The 22727-nt window shown below is 30.8% G+C and overlaps 2 protein-coding genes across 2 annotated transcripts in view; one reads left to right on the top strand and one right to left on the bottom strand.

Moving 5' to 3' along the window:
* The window catches only part of LOC111633992 (F-box/LRR-repeat protein 20-like), a 90247-nt gene extending 87490 nt beyond the window's left edge, over positions 1-2757 (top strand). The window contains exon 15 of the mRNA XM_023378660.1: positions 1401-2757. Coding sequence (XP_023234428.1) covers positions 1401-1508 — 108 coding nt within the window. The 3' untranslated portion in view covers positions 1509-2757. The remainder of the gene's footprint in view (positions 1-1400) is intronic.
* An 8300-nt stretch (positions 2758-11057) lies between these two features.
* LOC111633991 overlaps positions 11058-22727 on the bottom strand; it is a 271060-nt gene continuing 259390 nt past the window's right edge. The window contains exons 27-28 of the mRNA XM_023378659.1: positions 21572-21759; positions 11058-11961 (exon numbers count right to left, since the gene is read on the bottom strand). Coding sequence (XP_023234427.1) covers positions 11166-11961; positions 21572-21759 — 984 coding nt within the window. The 3' untranslated portion in view covers positions 11058-11165. The remainder of the gene's footprint in view (positions 11962-21571; positions 21760-22727) is intronic.

Here is a 22727-nt window from a genome sequence, read left to right as displayed (position 1 = left end):
TATTTTAAGTAATTGATATTGTAATTTGTTTATTTTTATTAATTATTGTGCAATCTAGAAAATACAGGTATATGTTCTTTATAAACCAATGCGATTTTTATTAAACTGCCATATGATGAACAAAAACAATCAATAAAGAATTTAAGAATAGTGTTGATTAGTAAGCTGTTTTCTTTACAGTTGTCAATGATCCTCAAGACTTTTGAAGTCACTCTTGTAGATATTAAAATTTTTTTGCAAAAAGTCCAATTTAGCAATTAAATGCAATACTGTTTTCTAAAGGATTAAGAAGTCCATAAAAAATTTAATTATTGCAGCAAAAAATTTACTTATGTGGAAACTTTTTTAATAATAGCAGTGCTATATTTAACTATTTGATTACAAGAATATTCAGAAATTTATCAATGTCTTGTAGAACAATGAACTATATCTATACGAATATAATTTTAATGGAATATGATGCATATAAAACATTTTTATTTTTATGTTCAAAAAAATAAATTGCTTTAGAATTTGAATGCTGTCATTTTCTATTTGAAACTTACAATGCCTAGAAGTATAGAAAATTCTGAATTAAGTCCAAAATATTCAAGCATTTTCATAATTACTTTTATGATATAACTGAACATGTAATTAATTCAATAACCTGTGAAAAATACTGTAAAAAATGGTATTGGGGAGAAAGCATTTATCAAGATATTATTTCAAATTTCATTTTATTTTTCTGCCGTCATGTTTAAATTATTTTATGAATATTCTGATTTATTATTTTAAATTTGCATTTATATATTATCATTATATTGTGTTCATTTTACTTATAAATACATTTTATTAATTTTATTGATTTAGAAATATAAAACATATGTAACTGATAAAATAGTAAAAATAAATACAATCAACCTTTAAAATCAAGCATAAATTTTTAATAAAGTAAGTTTTCTGCTACATTAGTAGCCACCGTCTAGTTTAAATATAGATGTTTGAGAACATATGTCACAAGTTATGGAATGTTTGTTTATTAAGAATTTATGCTAGATTTTAAAATTTATGTATTTATTTTTATAATTATGAAATGAAAGGTTAAATTTTTGCCCTATTCAATTTTTTTTGAATGCTTTTGTAACGTTAACAACTAGATATATGGAGTAGTATATAATTTTTAATAAAACTTAAAAATGTTTTCATAACTTTAAAGATGTCTATTTATTATTTGTCTTATCAATAAATATCTTTTTAAATGAAGTTAATTATACTTAGAATTAGGACAACTGTAGAATTATGCAATATAGAAATTGCTTTAAACATTTTTTAGTAACTTTAATATGCTGTCATGTTTAAATAATAAAAAATGTGCTTAAAATGATTTATATTAATAAGAGGAATATGATTATTTATTTCAGAGCCATCTTCCTGATCTACGAGTGCATGCTTATTTTGCACCAGTAACTCCACCACCTTCAGCGGGGGGAGGTCGTCCACGATATTGTCGATGTTGTGTTGTCTTATGAGATCAATTTTATTCATCCTATGATATAAAGAAAAAAACTAGGTGCATTCCAATGATCTAATTCTCTGTGTTGCAGTATGCACTGCATTATACACTGGCACAGAGATCAATATTATTTCCTAAGATTGTTAATTTATTACCATATGCAATATTGGCAAATTTTGTCATATCAACAATTATTTCCATAAGATAAAAATATATTGGAAATAACAATCATGAAAAAGTATTTGTGATAGAAATGTTCAAAGGAAAGTGAAAACAGCTTGCAATGGACTTATTGATGGTTAGATATGAGAAATTAACAATGAAATTTTGCTGATAATTGACATTATTCCTGATATACGATCTTTACAAGAATTATCCACAAATTTCCATATGTAATTATAAAGTTTTATTTATATCAACTAAGGAATGTTGGAAGAACAAAATGATAAGTTTTATAATCATAAACTTTAAATATTATATCCAAAAAAATATCATATTTGAATTTATAAGTTGCTTGTGAAAGTTGTGAATATGTTGTAGTATATTATTATTGTAATCAGTAAGAAATTAAAAAATATAACATGCTTTTTACAACATATATATATATGAAATTTGAATTTTAAATTTTTTGTTATTGAATAAAAATATTGGTATGATTATTAAATTGTGAACAGTAATGATTTATTTCAAAATAATATTTAATAAAATTAGGAGTAAAATATGAAACAATTTTCTTTTAAGGCTGATTTATAGCCTTTTTGGTTATACATGTGATCTCAGCAGATGGCATTATAAATTTCATGCTTTTTCTATGGGAAATACTTTGGTCAGTTACATCCAAACAATTTTTTGCTGGAGAATCCTATTTAATCTGTATATTAAAATGCAGTTCAGAATTTTGAAAATTGAATTTATTAATTTTCTACAAATTTTCTATAACTTTAAAAATTCATAGAAAATTAAAAAATTCAATTTTCAAAATTTTGAATTCTACATTAATAGAGAATTAAATAGGATTCTAATGCAAAAAACTGCTTGTTTAGTTCTATTTGCTTCCATTTTCAATTTTTGGCAAAGAATTTTCCCATAGAAAAAGCAATAAAAATTTAATGCTATCTGTTGGAGATTGTAACCTGTCTCTGGTTATGGATGCAATCAACCTTAAGCTTATTTTCATACATCGATATTTTTTGATAACTTTAAAAATTGCTTGAATATATTTAAACTAATATGCTAGAGTTTCACTTTCACAAAAAAAAAAAAAATTGCTGCTGTTCTTATTTTGATAAAAATCATTTTATATTTTTTAATATATTTTTAATATCAAGTATTATATTTTAAAACATATATTAATTTTGATTATCAGACATGGAACAATTAACATTATCAATTAATAATTTGAAAAATCAATTACAGTATGTATTATTTTTATTTTATATATAAAACTTTCTATTAATAAAATTCAGATGTTTAAAATTTAATATTATATGATGCCAGATGTCAAATTAATATTGAATTAAAATAAGATTTAATTTTCACTCAATAAATTGGGAATATTTTTACATTAGAAAATAAGAATCATTAAAACATTTAAAGTGTATATTATTATTATTTGAACAAATACATTCTTAGTTAAGCAATTTTTAATGTAAATTTGTTTATAGATTTATGATAAAGATTTGCTTAATATTGCTTTCATATGGAAAAAATTCATCTTCAATAAAATTTTCTTTAGATAATTCAAATAGCTATTACAGTAAACTGTTTGATTATTGATAAGTGCTATAATATAATATCTGCATTTTTTTAAATTGATAACATAAATTTTGAGATTTAATTTATGCTAATTATATAAGAAAACTGCTATTTGTAATTATTATATCCTAGTAATAGATAAATTTTATATTTAATATGAATTTCTGTTGTTTTTCAATTGTTTTAGAATATAAAAATTGTAAACAAGTTTGATGTAATAAGCAAGTGTCTGGCAGTTTTTTCATAAACAGAAATACTCAAATGTATTGTTTTTATATTATAATTTTTAAATTAAAGAAGTTAATATTTCAAGCAAAAAAGAATTACAAATGGCTAAATTCTATTACAAGACAAGATATATTAGTGTTAATGAGCAATTGTTATTTATTGTGACATCACAATTTTTTTCATTTTATTTTGCCTTTTGTGATTTTGGGGAGTATTAGTTCATTTAATTTTTTCGCATGAAACAATTTGCAATTTTTAATCATATTCTTAATTTATTCAATTATAAATATATGTTCTCCATCTCAAATTTGTAGTGTCTTGCCCCTGTACATCACACTATTCCTGATAACATTACACTTACTTCCTGCTGGTCATTATGTAACTCCATTTGGAAAAATTTTTGAATTGAATTCTGGTCTAGACTAGAAATTGCATGAACTTATATAGTTAATCAAGGCCTCCTGCTCCTGAGCTTTCCACATGTGGTTTTGACTTTCATCTATCTAACGCTGTTCTCGAGGACTGACGATAACAGTGGGAATTTATAGGTCTACAAATTGCAGCTTAATTAAAGCATTCTGCATGTTACAGAAAGATTAAATTCAGGATTTATTTGAGCAAATGTATTTTTTCTGATTATTGATTTCTTTCAGCTGGATGAACATGTATTTATCTATAGGCTGTATTAAAGGCAAGTAATTTATTTTATAAAGTAATAGTGAATAGTGAATTGCCTTTAATTATCTTTGATTATTTATATTAATTTTATTTTATAAACTCACTCAATAATAATAATAATCAAAGTTTTCTGAGTTTTTTTCCATTCTCCTCATTCGTTGTTTGTTGTTGAATGTTGTGATTTAATTGGAGAAATGAAGTTCATATTAATGAACCTCTCAAACCTGATGTTTATTAATCCAAGACAAACAATTTCTGTAATGCATCCGGCTATTTTTCCGCTACTATTAATTAAATTTTTTCATTTTTTACTTGAGGTAGGCCTCAGGTGCCATCTCTTATTAAATTTAATATTTATAATTTATTAAATAATTTGAATATTCTGGAAGAAAATAATCAGTCGAGTAGGACTCAAGCCCGCAACTCCCACTTACCATGTATATGCATTGCCAGTTATGTCACCTGGACTTCTGAATGATTCTCTGCTTCCAAACATATTTAATCTTAGATATAACCATCCATGGTTACTCATGGTACTATGGTCATAGGAGTCATCCCCACTCATCGCTGATGAGTTTATTTAAAATGTTCCTTAAGGAGGAATTTCTAAGGACACATGCTGATACACTCCAACCATCAGTGGAGCGTGTCAGTGTTCTTATAAGACATTTCCGTAAGAAAGAAATAGTATTAAAATGCATCATTATGGTATAGCATTCACAGAAAAGCAATTTTCTTTTCATGAAGCACATATATTGCAGCTAAGTTCTATTGTTTAAAAGTTTGCTTTGCATTTTCATACAAAAAATTATTTCTAGCTTCCTTTTTTTTCCTTTCAAAAAAATATTTTAATGCAAATTTCACTAAAATTTGCATTAAAATATTTTTTTCTGTCCTGTCCTGTCCTGTCCAGAGCCTCAGATTAAAATATGAAAAATCAAAAGTATGCTTTAAGACAGATTTTCCACAAGAAAGTGATAATTAGGAGTGAATGAATTAGAGCAGCGGTTTCTAACTTATTTTTATCATGGAACCTTTTTCACCTTACTAAAAAATGTTGGAACCCTGACAATTTTTAATGATTATAGATAAACAGCAAATAGAAACACTAAATTTATTGAAAATGCAAAAAAAAGATTTGCTTTCCATAAGTAATAAAAAAAAAAAAAAAAGAGATTAATAAATTCAAACTGGTCATTAATGTGAAGGGTTAAACTTTTCTTTCAATATTTTAAAAGTGCTATGCCTGGATTTATATCTGCCCTTTCAGTCTCTTTTGCCACTGGAAACATTCAAAGTACTTGCTATATTTTTCTTCAAAACTCTTATCTCAGTCAATGCACCATGATTTTTTAATTTGGGATATACACAATTCTAAAAGTACTATAAATTTATATGATTCCCACTATATTTTTATATGAAAAATACTTAAAATATCACAAAACAATTGCAGTGCAAAACTCTAATAATCTTTGACTGATAAGCCCGCTTGTACGCTATACCATTTGTGCTTCAACACACTACAGATAACGGGACATTAATTATGACAAGTTGGACAAGGGGAAGGGAGGGATTGAGCTTCAGTGGACATTCCTTTATTTCATTAAATTTTAGTTTATGCATTTTTATTACATTTATTTCAAAACTTCTTTTATGCTTTGTTTCTACTTATGGTATCTATCATTCATAAGATGATAAAGGTTTTAAGAGGTTTGAGTTTTGTTAGATGTCCGAAGAGTGGAGGGAGTTACGGAAACTTTAACAAACTGGGACAAGGGGAGTAAAAATTTTAAGAAAAATGCAGACATAATTTATGGACAGCCCCTTATAACAATTACACTTTACATCTCAAATCTGCATTAGCACATCACTAGATTCAACTTGTGTTCCTTGGAACCCTTGGATTCCACGGAACACAAGTTGGGAATCCCTGAAGTAGAGCAACGATCCTAATCTGTATATATCTTATTGCTCAATATGTCAAAAAAATTATGAAATTATTGAATTATTAAAGATTAAATAATTTAATCTGTAAAAAATTTAAATATTATTAAAAGTTTTTCTAAATAAATTTGATAGTATCAAATGTCTGTTAAAGTTAAATTGTAGAGAATGTTTACATATTAGCTGTAAAGCTGTACAGTAGAGCATCGATTATCCAAATGTTGATCAACCAAAATGTCAATTAACTGAAAGCTTTCCAGTCTGTAAATTTAAATTTCTGCTTGTGCTGTGGCACTGCAATCTTTGGCTATGTCTTGGGCTACTCCAGTATTATTTATGTTAGTGTGATTGTGAGAGGGTACATAAGGACGTGCTAGGATTTGAACAAATTTCAACATGGGATAGGTTAATATATTTTTTCGTACATAATCAGTTCCAAAAAATCAATTTTCCAAACAACTCCAGTCCCCAATTGATAACCAATCTCTACTGTATTTGTAAAATTGAAATGATGATTCTTATGTTTGAGTTATTAAGATTATTATTATGTTTTAATTAATTAGTTCTTAGTTCTTTTGCATAGGATAGACAGTTTCAATATCTATCATTAACATATTTTTATGAAGTTATTACTTAAATCATGCTCTTCTGATTATAAAAATTTTCTATGTATGTCTGGATTTCAGTTTGTTTAATTATAATTTTTTTTCTTTTAGATTAGTGATTTTTGAAAATATTCTTTTGAAATTGTCATTCTGTAGTGGCTACATTTTCAAATGATGTCAAGAAAGACTTGTAAAAGTATGTTTTAGTTTTCTTCTACTGTTAATGTATATAATTTATCACAATGATCAATGAGCTGATGAATACAATTAGAGATCAGATAATTTTTGAATTTTATTTTTAATCTTTTCGATAAATTTTGTGTCATTTTGAAACAGTTTATAAAAATTTTATATTGGTGATGGACTTTTAGATAAAAATTACGACAACAGAGAGAGACATAATTTAAAGTTTTATTGTTGTAAAATTGCTCACAACACAGGGCAGTTGTCTTTGATCAGTTGATTGTAGGATTGGGAAGGAATTTACATTACATAAATCAAGTTTGGTGATATTTACATTGGGGTTCTAGTAAGAAATATACAGCGGAATTAAGATCTATATACAAATGAATCGTACGAACCCAAATTCTAGCAATAAAATATTCTGCGGTCGTGGTGGGAGGGAATGTTTTTATGACGAAGCTCTCCTAACAAATAATCAGGTACACGTCGTCATCTTATTGACTGAATATACTGCAAACCGTCCTGAAATTCTTTATTCTATATTTTGCTTCATAGAGATAATAAATTAGAATTGAATATAGATTTACAACTTCAATCTACAAAGATTAAAACACTAAATGACATCACTGTTCAAAAAAGATGAAAGCAGTTACATTGATTTTAATCCCAAACATTTTTCTGGTGATCCCACTTCTGTGCCAATACAAAAGTGAGTATTCAATTTCAATGTACAGAATTCAAGGTAATAACAATGCTAAAAAATTGTTCATTAGCAATAATTTTTTAAATGAATTAATATAAAATAATGATAACTTTCACATAATTTAGAATATCAAAAAAAAATTTGCATCTGCAAAATATAAAACTGAATATATAATTAAATAATGAATAAATGTTTTGATATTTTTTACAGGGTGCAAATAATGACGATTAGTTGAGCAGATTGGAATGTAAAGCTGTATAATTGAATTCACATGTCCTCCTTTCCATAATTTATATATATGTATATATATATATATATATTTATATACACATCCAATACATATGTACATGTCTCCAATATACAGTTTTAGCATTTTTGGGACATTCTTTGACATATTTTCAACCATACGTAACTACACTATAAATACATACATTAGAAGACTATGTTAAGTACAGGAACAAGAAAACAAGACTCTCTCTTTGAAACTTATTTCGAGCTAAGACAATTCTCAGAAGTGCACTCTTAACATTAGTGGCACTGCAGTAACGTCATCCGAAGAATTCACCAGAAATAAACTTTTAATATAACCGGAAGTGGAAGAAAACTGAAGCACTGTACATTGGCAGTTGCAGGCAGCACTGATTGGAAGCAATGTTTTTTTTTTATTTTTTATTTGTCCTATGCAAGTTTTCTTCTTTCACAAAATCAGTTCTTGTGCACCGATAAACTGTATATATTACATCAATTTCTAATTGTTTGAAAATATTTTAAGGTACAAATCAATTCTAATTGGAAATTCAATATGCCAACACATTGATTTATCGGTCGCAGTCGCCGGAATTGAAGTTTTTGTTTTTATACATCTAAAGGGCTTTAGAATATTGAGCTGCCAACATGAGAACTGTATTACGACTGCACGTTTACGTAACACTGCAAATAAATGTGAGTCTGCTCTCTATCTTATGTATCTGAATTTAAGGCTTATTGTCATATGTTATTTAAGTCACCAATGTGGTGTACGTGATGACAATTCCTTTTGTAAATTTAGCATAGATGTACGTATAAAACTATGCTTGTCTCCAGTAATAGATATAACAGTGTATAATTTAACTCAGATGACAATACAATTTATAGAATTTCTATGTTTGATTGTAACAAGAAAAATCTTTTAAAAAATGAAAAAATATTATGATAAACAAATGCTTGAAATTAGCTAATTAATATTTTAAATATATGTAAATTTCATAAAATAAAAACTATAATCATTTGAAAACAGTATATAAAATTTAACAGATTATACTTTGCGAACATAAAATAAGAATTAAAATAAGTCTGAGAGCAATAAAAGTACTTTTACTTTTATTTATTCAAGTTTTGTTACCCAAGTTAATGAAACTTCAATATTAATAGATTAATTACATACTGACCAATCACGTAAACGAGTTTTTTGGAATATTGCATTAGCTATAATTTCAAACATTATGTAAATCAAGATCGAACACAAGTCATCATCTATAAAAAGTTTAAATGGGATCATTCTATGGATTTCTCAGTATAACAAATAACACGAAACGACGTCGGGAGAGACATTCCCGAGTTACAAACACTTTTAGGGTTTAAGTAATCCAATTGTTGGAGGAACCCGTTATGATCACTACAGCTAAATTGTAGCTGCCTATTTGAATAAATAATGTAAATATACCCTGATGTTACGTTCATCTTCCAATATAGGGTAGCTGCCAGACTTTTTTAAACATGCAACAATTTGACATGTATGTTGTTTTTTTTTTTAATTTCTTTAATCAAGACATTTGATTAAAATTTTCATTTGCCTAAATTATTCTAAAACATTTACAATGTTAGTGTTCATATATAACCTTGCATTAAATTTGATATGGTGACAAAAATGGTCTGTAACAATGTGACTGCTTTATACATTATTAGCTAGGAAAGTACATAATAAACATCTATTTGTAGTTATGAGGCACAACATTCCTTGTTTGTTGTTCTCCGACTGCCTTTGTTTAAACGGGCAATCTACTAATCAAACTCACACAATTTCTAAGGCAGAAAATGGCATCCGAATAACTATCAAATTTTAGAAAAGTTAACTAAAGTAGCCATTTTATTTCCACTTTTAATATTTTATAAAAATCATTAATGAATTAAAATACTATGATTTTAAAGTCGAAATGAAGTTAAGTTTAATTTTTTACTTTAAAGTGTGTTTTGTTCATTAGAAAATCAAATTATTATTATTAAGTTAAAATTAATATCAAAATTTAAATAATAATTCCACGGAACACAAGTTGGGAATCCCTGAAGTAGAGCAACGATCCTAATCTGTATATATCTTATTGCTCAATATGTCAAAAAAATTATGAAATTATTGAANAAATAATAATAATAATAATAATAGTTATATGAATGTTTATATATATATTTTTTATTTTGATTAAAAGGTTTGCACTTTTAGTATATACTGAGGAAAATTCCCAATCTTTCTCCTAATATAACTTTTTCCTTACCTTTTTATAATAATAATTTATCAATGTAATCATTAAAACTATTAACTGCTAATATAACTATGACATCTAAAAGTAGTAATTTTATTAATCTTTTATATAAGTTTACCGCAAGACACTGAGTGGCATGTTGCAAATAATTTCCTAAATGGCACATTAATTATTAAATCATATGCAGCAACACTAGTTTGTAAGAAGAAAAACAAGACGGCACTTTTTGGTTGATTTTCTGTTAACCCGTTTTCTTCTCTCCGCTCTAGAAGATTACCGAGTAAGAAATATATGTAATCTCTAGAGCAAATTTAATTTAATAAATATAAAACATTGGCTTATTAATTTAATAACTTATCGATAACTTAACTTTTATATTCATATATATATATATATTTTTCTTTTCTTATTAAAATACAAATAAATTTATATCTATTTGGTGGCACAACCAAATGGGATCACAGAATTAAACCTTTAAAATTCCAAAATAAATATTGTTGATCTTAAGATAATGTTTGGGTGATATTGCATGAGTGATACTATGAAAATCTATTTTTTGTATATTCCCGAAATAAATTCTAGTTATTCACTCGATTCTATCGACTATATTTTGAAAATTAAATAAATAAGCAATACCCTTTCCTTTCCCAATATGATATCACAAACTGTAATACAATCTTTCTTTTTTGTGCAAAACTTACAGAAGGTATTCACAATGGGGATTGTACTTGAGTGATTTGGAAAGAGAACTTCCATTTGAGAAATACCTTCTAAGACAGTTCTCATGTATAATGGCATTTGTATATCTACATATTTTAAATAGTTTACCATTTGAGCACTGAGATTCATTATTTATTCTACGATTAGATTTGTTGGGAACGCGATGTTCTCCACTGGCCTAGAGAAATTCTTTGCCTTAGGATTTGGTGTTGATTACAGACTAGATAAATGTCTTTTTTTTTCCCTTCTTTTTTAAATCCATCTTAGAAGAGAGTGAAAATCTTATACTTCAAACTCTCGATGGTATAAAAGGCATGTGTTTCTTTGTTTTTAAAACTTAATCAACAATCCGTACGCTTACTAGAAGTAATATGATCTTTTTTCTGAGCACTAGGAGGTGTGGCATAGAGGGATCCTCTATAATCATCATATACGATAAATTGTTCTTTAACACTGTCTTTACATTTACTCTGACTAGGTAAAGTGGCAGATTTATCGAATGAATTTTCCCTCAATTTCCACACGGGTGATCCGGCTGTCTCCACCGGCTGCGGTTGATAATTGGTTGGCGGATTGCTTGACTGAACTAGTTTTGCGGAACTGCTACCTGTACTAGAATTAGAAAGAGTAGAAGTTGTACTCAAGCTCAGAGCTTTTGATGTTCCTAAATTGGCTTTTCCACTGCTTGCACTTCCTTGTGATCTATCGGATTTTCCTGACTTATCAGATTTTTCAGATTTGTCCGATTTGTCAGACTTGTCCGACCGGTCTGATCTTTCAGAATCTAATGGAAGAGGAGACTGACCCCTAGATTCGGAAAATTCTTTGGAATTACCCATGTCGTCCATACCGTCTGCTACTGTTTTGCTCCTCGTGCAAAAATTTTGATCCACGTTGTCGTAGGTTTCTATAGTCATGTTGTTTCCAATATTTCCAGCCGAATGACGTTGAGGCATCTTACCACTCTTCTTCTTGGCACTTAATGTCCTAGCAATACATTGCCCTTCCACTTGTTTTTTGGATTGAGCAATTCTATCTTTAGACACTTGTTTATTAGTTGGAACTGTCATGTTTCTTACACTTTCTCGTATGATTTGTCGAATTGTACGTAAGAATGCATTTCTAAATTCGTTAGTGCTGCAAAAAAATAAAAAATATTTACTTTNGTAATTATCTGGGGCTCCCACCAACAAGGACCCCAAACCAATCTTTCATAACAAAATATTTCCCCCAAAACAATTCCTCCGGAAGAAAAATGTCTGAACTGAACACTGTACTGTACTATACTATAGTACCTGGGGACCCCTAATTCAAATTTTTCTTGACCCCATAAGGGCCTCGCGTCACGTAGCTTAGGGCCTCATATTTTTACATGTATCATTATAGGAGAGGAAGGGCCTGTTATGTTATAACAGACTCACAAGCCTGTTTAGCCTTCGCCTGCATTATTTCTAAAGTTCTCTACCTAAAAAAAAAAAAACAATTCCTTGAGTTATTTCAAGGCTTTCTACAGTGAGAAGAAAAAATTATATTAATTAGTAATACTTTTGATTATGACTGTTAGTTAATTATTGATTAGTCATTATATCATAATTCCCTTAAATAAAAAAAAAAAAACAATTCATTTAAAATAATACAAATCTAAATACAGTAGACCCCCTATAATGTGGATTTGTATATCGTGGCAAAAAAATTGTGGCCACATTCGTATAAAGACGCTAAAAGAGACTCGTAAAATGCGGTAAAACGTCATCGCTGACTCGTGTTGCGACAGGATTGGTTGAATCTGGACCAATAGTGGATGAGCCGCCGAACTACTTACACGCTACCGAGAGTTTAGGCGAGTAAGTTGAGTTTACTATCATCTGTACAGTATATAGACCTAAATTAGGTTCTGTAAGTCTTAATACAGTACTGTAATTGTGTACATTTCTTGTGAAAAAAACATTTCTTATTCAACGGCCATAAAAATTATTTCTATTAATGATGTCTCCAAAGTTCAACAAATTTTTCGCAGAAAAATAACTTATCAGAAAACGCGGCCACTGTTTGGTGCGCTGCTCTGCGACGAAAACAGCTTAAGCAATTGTGTGGTCGAACACTCGGTAAGTAATCCTACAATTTTTTGTTTATAGCATAGTTTATACGGATTATTCCCAAAAAATTATGTGTGTTTTGGAAATGTTGAGTGAAATTAATATAGAATCAATTAATTTTATGGAAGAAAACCTTTTAAATAGCCGTAGTCCGTAAATTGCACACGTGTCAGGCTGTGATTTGCTTATGTATTTAAGGATTCCTATAACACGAAATTCTTATAAAGTGAAACGTATCTACTGTGTTATAGGGGGTTGACTGTATATAAAATTAATTTGGACTGACTGACTGATTAGGTTCAGTGGTTTGCTCTTGTCGATGATGAATCAAAGAGCTGAAATTTTGTACGCAGTTAGTGTGTGTTTTCATGGCATACCCTAAGAAGGAATTTTTTGAAAGTCCCCTGTGGGGGGAGGGGGGAAAGGATTAAGGCTTAACCTGAAGAATGGCTTCTACTGTACTATTTTAGATGCGATTTTTTGTTTTTAACTACGTTTAGTTTTCATTGAGTACTTAGGTGTATTAAATTGATAACATTTCAGACATTGTTATAAATATTTTTATATATTTCAATTTTTTAACAAAATGTTCAAACCATTTTAAATTCGAATTTGTTATTGCATATTGGTTCGATTATAGAACGATTTCAATTTGATCAATTTTCTGGAACATTTACAAACAGTTCGTTTGATTCTCATCATTCTCAGCGGTAGGTGTTATATAACAATTACTATGGTTGTTGAAATACTGAATATAAATGGGGTTTGCTTGCAAAATCCGCGTGGGCGAAGTTGCGGTTACCAGCTAGTATATCCATATTTTGGTTAGCAACCTGTGGATACAAAACCATATGGCTATGACCCGATGACATTAATCAGCAGTCAGTAAAAAGTTTACTACAAGATAGTGCTGTTCAATCACAAAGGGGGAGGTGACCTTGGTCACCTCCCTTCTGCTACTGTGTGTGTTAAAGTTGGGAGTGTAGAATATTAGAGGTGTAATTGATAAACTGGATGATATTGTGAGTGAGTTTGAGCAGTTTTGAGCTCGTGTGAAACAAACCAAAAAGGAGTAGGGCAGGGGGTTGTGAAGGGGCATTGTGTGATCTGATGAGGCAGATGTGGAGTTATTACTACAGACTGTGAAACAGTTTGTCATTGCTTAGTGTGAATGAGAGATTGATTAAGCCCAGTTGAAATCTGATCCAGCACAAGCTTGTGGTGATTGCTGACTACATCCCTGTTGATACTGCATCGGACGACATTAATTAAGGATGTGTTCTGGGCTAATGGAAAGTTTGGTACCACCAAGATAAATAATAATGGTGAAAGGGGGTGTCTTTCTGTAATGAACACCTATTTCAGGCATCTTGATATTCACATATATACATGGGAAAGAAGGGACTTGCAACAGAGGAGTATGATTGATCTTGTGCTGTGTGATGAGCAACTGAAGGGATCAGTGAGAAACACTAGGGTCATGTGAGGTGCTAACTGTGACAGTGACAGTGACCATTTCTTAGTTTTATTCTGACTGCATCTTCACACATTTCTGCCACCTAAATTGCATTTGCAATGGACATACAAGTGCATGAACATTTCATACAAAAAATGTCATGAAAGTGTACAAGCATAGAGGATAAATGGGTGTGTTTGAATGCTCTAGTAATGAGTGCCACGGATATATGCAGTAATGTGAAAATTGGTAAGAAAGCAAAGAATGCTCCTTGGATGACTGACAGTGTGTGTGAAGCTGTACTAAAAAAGAAAAAAGGGATATGAGTATGCTTGCAGGTAAAATGGAACTGTGTGATTATATATATTTGAAATGGGAGACTTACACGTAGCTTACTCTCTTTCAGCAAACTTATCTTTGCAAGAATTGTAAATGTGTGTCTAATGATTTTGAATCTAACAAAAAGTTGTTTTGGAAAAAAGTAAGAAGTGTAAAAGGACTGAATGAGTACCCTATCTCTGATCTCCAGTACCGTATGGTCTCTGTCGGAGTAAACTGTGACCAGCTTGGGACCCAGCGTTGTAGGAGCCACTGGGATGCCTCTTCCAGGGCCACAGTTCCGCCTAGAACACAGACTCCTCCTCCTTCGGTCTGACCAACTGACTGTACACTTGAAATATACACTGATGACTCGAAAGATGGCAGCCTAGTAGGTGCTGCATATTGTCTTTTCTGATGGAGTTCAACACCACCCCCTCAATCTAATCCTATCCTGTAGGCAGGATGGACCCTCAGTATGTCTGCCCGACAACCAAGTTTGATGATTGAGTACCTCTGATTACAGTGTTTCACCTCTAAACCTTCTATTCTTGTCCTATAGAAGACTGCCTGCTGGCTGACTACCAGGGGCAACCCAGTAAGAACCAAGGCTGCCTCCGTGGACACAGTTCTGTATGCACGGATCACCTGCAGGGGTGTAATTGTGCTGTTTTGTAAAGATAGTTGGCGCGCACAGCCTTGTCACAATTATCGTGCTACAAGCCTGCTCAGCATTCCAGGTAAGGTGTATGGGGAAACTGTTTGTACAGTGCCTGCAGCAAGTGACTGATGGTAAAGTGTGGGATGTGCAAGGTGTTTGTTTTAGGAGTGGTACGAGGTAATTTCAGGAGTGGCTGATCATTGAGAAGCAAACTTTCTTTGCTTCTCAATGAAAGTTTTTAGTACATTCTGTCAAGCATAAAAATCTATGGAAGTTGCTGTGTGTGTCCTACCTCCTCTGAATTCTTTGTGCACCTTTGTCCACCCCCCCATCTGAATTGCAATGAGTCTGTGGCTATTTAATATCTTTTTGGATGCAGGTGTGTGTGAAGCTTTGACTGATGACCATCAGTCAAAGCTTCACACACACCTGCATCCAAATGATTTAAGTTGGGAATGAGAATATTCATGTGTTGTATGCAGATGATACAGTGCTGCTAATTGAAAATGAGGAGAAAATGCAGAGTATGCTTAGCTGATTTAACAAGGTGTTGCAAGAGAAAGGGCTACGAATACATGCTGATAAGACTAAGTGCATGGTGTTTGAATGTGCTAAGGTTGATAGGACAGCTTGCCACTTGATGCTGGATGGTGTGAATGTGGAACAAGTGGACAACTTCATAACTTGGGGAGCATGGTGCACTCTGCCCATGCTCCCCAAGTTATGATGTGGTGATAGTGATGGTGGGTTGAAGGGGGAGATAGACAGGAGAAAAGAAGCTTGTTTGAAAGTCATTGGTGTGTTTAACTGCCTGTTTTGGAATGAGTGTACATCTAAGAGTGTAGGATTATCTGTATGCAAGCAAGTGCTGTTACCTTCCTTGTTGTATGGGTGTTAACGTGGATGTGGCAGAAGAAACTTGAAAATGGAGTGAATGCTGTAGAACTGAGAATGCTGCATGTAGTTTTTGGCAAGATGCTCATGGATAGGATAAGGAGTGAAGGGATTCATGAGTTGTGTGGAATGCAAAAACAAGCAAGTGAACGGGCATAAGGTGAGGTGTTTTGGACATGTGGAGCAAATGAGCAATGAATGATTGTTGAAGTGAGTGTAGTGCTATGCACTTTTTTCTTGTAAATTATATTTTTTGTTTTGCTTATTTTTTCATTATATGTGTCAGGTTTTGTTATTTTTGTAATGCGTGAATGTCATTTTTCCTTCGTGTTGTGCACCACCTTTTGAGAGGGGGTGGTTGGTGGACTGTTGGTTGGCTGTTCAAGAGACCACGTGATAGGAGGCGGGAGATCTGAACAAAGGGGAGATATAAAAGGGTGACCCCACAATGGGAGTGCTTTTTTGTTTTCCATAACCTGCGTGTGCTGGAAGAACCGTTACAAGACCAAGGAGAAGGAAGGTAAGAGTCGCCATATATGAACTGGAAGAGATCGAAGGGGAAGGAAAGAAAAATCCAACTACATCAACATGTGAACGATATGAGGAACAATATCTCCAATTATAGAAGAAAGAACTTTGTGGGTTAGAAACACTTGCTACATTATTTTTGTGATTAATAACATTTTTCCGACACGTGATTATCAACCCCTTTTGTTATTGAATATGAAGAATTGTGTGCAAGCAGATCGATGATATGGATGCTCCTTGTAATTAACTGTAAAATTTTAACTATCGGATTTGTAATTAGCGAGCCGATTGTACCAATCAGGTATTATTGATTGCTATATGTACATGTTTATAAATTGTTTATGATTATCTATTGGCTCTGAGGTGTGTGGCAAGTGACCTAGGGGCCACCTGCCAAAGAGACTGACAGATTGTGTGCAAAGAATATTATGAGTAGGTGTGATAAATGTGTACAAAAGGCCTCAATGAGTGTAGAAGAAGCAAGAGAAATATGTTGTCATAACATTTTTTTTTTATCTGTGGCATATAGTGTGTATTATTCTCTGTTAATAGTATTGTACAATCAATTGTTTGGAGTTTAGATAGTTTAAAATGATCATATAATGTGAAAGAGTTATTCTGATGTAAAGTTATTGCCACTGTGAAAACTATATTAGTTGTTTTAAAAGCTTATGGCCTGTATATTATGATTGATGGAAGGAAAGAGGTTGCTGGATGACTGAGGCAGTAAAAAAATATCAATCTGCTATTTAGTTGATTGATATTTTTTACTGCCTCAATCATCCAGTTGGGAATGTCAGAAATTTTTTGACTTGTCTGATCTAGATATGTTGGGCATGGGTAAAAGGTTCACTTATAAGGGAACTGTCGGAGTGTCTTCTAATAAATTTTAGTTAATAACTACGTTAAAAGTATACAAACTCTATTTTAAATTTGTAGCATTCACTAAAAGTGTTGATCAGAGTTATAAGCAATCAAATGTTGCACTACTTTACAGTAGTTTAGCACAGTTATGCAAATTTTTAGAAGTGAAAGGGTCGCGGAGGAAGACGGCGATATTACATTTAGAATAAATTCTGGAATTTTCAAAAATGGTTGAAGAATTAATAAAATTTAGTTAATTATTAACCATTTTTGAAAATTCCAGAATTTATTCTAAATGTAATATCGCCGTCTTCCTCCGCGACCCTTTCACTTCTAAAAATTTGCGTAACTGTGCTAAACTACTGTAAAGTAGTGCAACATTTGATTGCTTATAACTCTGATCAACACTTTTAGTGAATGCTACAAATTTAAAATAGCGTTTGTATACTTTTAACATAGTTATTAACTAAATTTTATTAAAATTTATTAGGAGACAGTTTCCTTGTTAGTACCCAAAGAGCAGAGTTAAAGACTGAAAGGGAAAAATGGGAGAGAAGGTAATTGTGGATTGGTAATGGTATGAAATGAATATGGTAGTAGTATTGCTTCCAAGCTGTACTAAATCTTAGTGGAATTAATTTTAAATGAGACTATACTAAGAGAAGTTATCTGTTTAATCATTGCAATACAAACATAGTTTGACCCTATTAAGTAGTCTACTTTTTTTCCAGTATCTATTTACTTTTCCATGTGTCTGATGAAAATTTTTGATTATGTTCACTAGTCAATAAGAAAAAGAAGTTTGATAACCAAAACAACAAAAAAATTGAATAACTAGTTTTAAGTGAAATTTAACTTGCAGAATAACTTATAGCTAAGATAACCTTCTTATAGGGCTTACTAGCTTAGGTTCTGTATTAATTTTAGTATTAGATTAAAGCTTAAATCTTTACTCTAGCTTATATGTAGCTGCATTACTTATTGGTGTATGTTACAACTCAGGTTTTCTTTTCAACCCACAGCCTTGCAGCTTAAAAACTGCATGCCAACATTTAATGTAGAGAGAGTAGAAACCTCATGTATGCTGCTCAGAGGAATCCTTCCCTTTTTCTATCAGCTAAACCCTTATTTATACTTAACAAAAGACAATGGCCATACACTATGTTCACCAGTCTGCTTCAGGTGCAACAAGCCTTAGCTTTCCAAAATGTTATAAAAGTTTAAGTTCATTCCATTTAGGAATGTTATATAACTATTAGATCTTGGCCCTAACATGTCATTATAAAATGTAGACATTGTCACTGCATGGCAAATAATCTTGTGAATTTGCACATTCACTGTCTCTGGAAGCTTTATCTTTAGTCAGATTGCCAGATATATAATGTTTGGACATATACACCTATAACTAATGAGGGGTTGATGATACTTAACAATGTATAAAGAATTAGATTGTAACTCTGTAAACCCCTATGATTAATTATACTAGTGTACATTTAAACCTATTAAAGTTATGAATTGATCACTTTGGGCAAGATTAAAGGAACATAGCTACATCATCTGCCATGATCATGGTACTGGCTTGTTATGCCAGTCTTGGCCAATGATGACTATGAGACACTAAATTGATTGAAAACACAAGAACCTTGGAAATCCTCAAAATCTTTGAGGTGTGATCAATTGAAACCTGTCTGGGCTCCCATTGCTTATGTATCAATCAGTGATGGTAGGTGAGGTAAGAGGTAAATATGGGATCAATGTGCTGTGATTCAATGCAGAAGGCTGTCAACAAGTGAAATTCATCAATGAATAAATGCTATATATAGTGAGAAATGTGTATCAAAATTGACAGTGAAGGATTGGGCATGCAAATTTCAGGCAGGTGTATGTTATTGCAACTGATGAGTTTGTTGCTAAAATCAACAACACTGTACCGAAGATTGTTGGAGAAGCTTATGTTCACATTATTCTGAATTGCCAAATAACACACCATACTCTGCTGCATATGATGAATAAATTGTATTGAAAAGTCTGTCTGTAATGGGTTTTACAGATACACTGATCCTTATGGTTAGCAGTCAGTATCGGTTTGTGCTGGTACAAATAATATAGTGATGGCTTCCTACTATGCATACTGGTTGATGATGTAATGTGGTGCCACCATTTCAAATCATCTAGCAAAGCCATCAGTATGCAACATAAGCATGCCAGCTCACCAAAACCCAAGAAATTCAAGATGCAACCTTTTATGGGCAAAGTGATGCTGATAGCAATTTTTTTTCTTTTTACTATAAACACCAGCAATAGCAGTCCTTCAAAGAGCCTGGCAATACAGTTAATTCTCAGAGCTACACTCAGACACTGGACATGCATCAAGACATCAGGGGAAGCATCTGGTATGTTTGCTATTGTCATAAAGAATAATGACACCATATAAGAAAGAGAAGGATGTTGTTGAGCATCCATCCTGTAGCCCTGATCTATCCAATCTTGTAACTTTTGCAAAGAAAAATTTTTGGTACTTTCTGCAAAACACAGTACATGTTTGTCAATCAGCTTACTGGTTGAAGCTACATATTTTGAATGAGTCCTGTGATAAGACAACTTTGCATGAAGATCAAATTACCAAATATGAGAAATCCATCTCATGTAACATTTGCAATACTGCTATCAGTCATCTATTAACATATTGTCAATTTGGAATTGTATCTCATACTTCAAACTGTATGCACAGTGAAAAATGTACTCTTAAGTGTAAAATAAAGTTTTTGTAACTGTTATAATTAAATTTCTCAACTTAGAAAATAAACACAACTAATACGTTACTGCTTTGTTCAAAAGCTTAAGATAGATTTCACATATTTTTCTCTTCAACCCAACTTATTGCATGGGATCCAAGAAGTGTGTGGATGCAACAAAGTCTAAGAAGAAAGTCATAATATGGACGATTGAGATGCACAAAAGTGGTATGCATATGGTGGATCTAGTGGCCATATTTAAGATGCCCAAGTGAATAAATGCAATTTTCATTTTCTTACACCATAGAAACTTATAACAAAATGTAAGCATTAATTTAAATAATTGGGCTAACTCTACTTAATATTAAATCATTAAATTAGTAATTTGCTACTAGAGCTGGACATTAGGTGTCATCTCTTTAAATAATTAAATTAATAATACAGAGTTATAGCCCAATTATAAATAAAAACATAATAAATTTAAAACAGCAAATACATTTATTTAGGACATATAATTTGAGGTAAAACTAACACAATTATAATAAAATACAAAAATAACAACCAAATAATTGCCTTCATGATGTTTGATATACTTATTATATAAGTATATCAAACATCATGAATACATTTAATTTATCAAAATAGGCATGGTTTAGGATCTGAAAATAGATTAATTTGCTTTCCATTGCTTTTGACTTCAAACAATTTTTTCCATTAAAAGTAGTTTCCTGGAATGAATTAAATTCGAAGTATGAGGCACCACTTCCTCTTAAAACTTCTATTCATCAAAAAGTTTGATTGAAAATGAAGGAAAAAGCAATATTGCAGGAAGTGCACATGCAAATCATGCCTAAATGGTCAAAACTTGCGAAATAAAAATGTTAAATTTAGAAAGCCATGTTTCTTACCAGATTATAAATAACTTACAATTCTTAAAATTTTGAGTAAATTTGGATATTCATCAAAATCCAAAAAAGAATTTAGTTCCCCATTACTTAATCTATAACTGATAATAGTTGAAACATTGCTCTCACATTTTGGACAAGCTCCAGCATAGTTTATGAAGACATTAAAAACTTATGCAATACCAACCTGAAACTTTGTTTTTGTTCTTGCTCCTAATGGATTTCACTCAAAGTTTCAGGTTGGTATTGCTTGACAAGATTCAATATGAAATGTTTCTTAATATGTTTACCTGTTTGATAGCTGATATACTTTTTCTGATCTTCGCTGAATCTGTGACTTAAGATGTATGAGTTCCCACAAAAAGTGAGAATCTCCATCTTTCATAGTTGCAGCACGTACTTGAACTTCGGTTACTGGTATAAGTACTTGATAACGAATAATTTCGACTTCTGAAGAACCAGTTTTACTTGAACTACCCTAAAATTAAAATATGAAAATAAATTTCAAATTCACAAATTATCATAAATTATTATATTGGAAAAACCAATAAATAAAACAAGTTTATAAACTCAAATACTAAATTAAGATTGAAGGACCTGATCTTTGGATAATTCTAGTTTGAAAATAATTCAACATATATCAAAGGCCAAACATACCTTTAAAAAAGTATTTCTTTGAAAAATTATAAATATGAAATATTTATCAAATTTGTAAAGAATCAGATAAATAACACACATTTAATAATGAAATTATAGAAAATCATAATATGCACACCAAGGGTGATGGTTATATTTTTCAAAAAATAAATAATTTGAAGATTGCACAAAAATAGTTTTGTTTACTTTTTTAGTTAAAAGTTTGAATATTTTGTTCTTACTCTTAATCAAAGAGAAAATTTGACATCACCAAAAAAATAATAATGTACTACATTCCATGCTATGTTTTTAAAATGTCAGATTTAGTGACATCTGCACAACTTTGTTCTATTAAATGCACGTATTCAGTAAATCAGTAGTTAATTTTTAAAATGTTCAAAGGAACTATAAATATTGATCTGAATTTTTTAACTAATTTTTTAAAAATTACATTAATTTCAAGGGAGATAATAGTGGATCTGATTTATCCAATGATTAATTCAAGTCAAGTTTCATGTGTTATAATATCATGGTGAACTTTATGACAATGATTTTAGCATTAAAATATACATTAGAAGTGAAGTGAAGTGAACTTAACAATAGTTCTGAATTAATTCAAGGAGGGGGTTAAAAACTTGCATTGAAATTTGATTTAATCAAAAAAAAAAGTTTATACAATAGAGCCTCTATTATCCGACCCCCGATTAACCGACCGTTCTAGTCGGCAAATTTCACATGTCTGCTAGTGATGTGGCGCTACATTTTTTGGCTATGTCTTGGCTACTTTAATATTATTTTTACGTGTTTTAG

The sequence above is a fragment of the Centruroides sculpturatus genome, unplaced genomic scaffold (assembly GCF_000671375.1).
Source record: "Centruroides sculpturatus isolate CEXI.00-Female unplaced genomic scaffold, Cexi_2.0 scaffold679, whole genome shotgun sequence".
Lineage (NCBI taxonomy): Eukaryota > Metazoa > Arthropoda > Arachnida > Scorpiones > Buthidae > Centruroides > Centruroides sculpturatus.
Note: the sequence above shows the minus strand (reverse complement) of the source record. Positions and strands in the feature narration are given on the sequence as shown.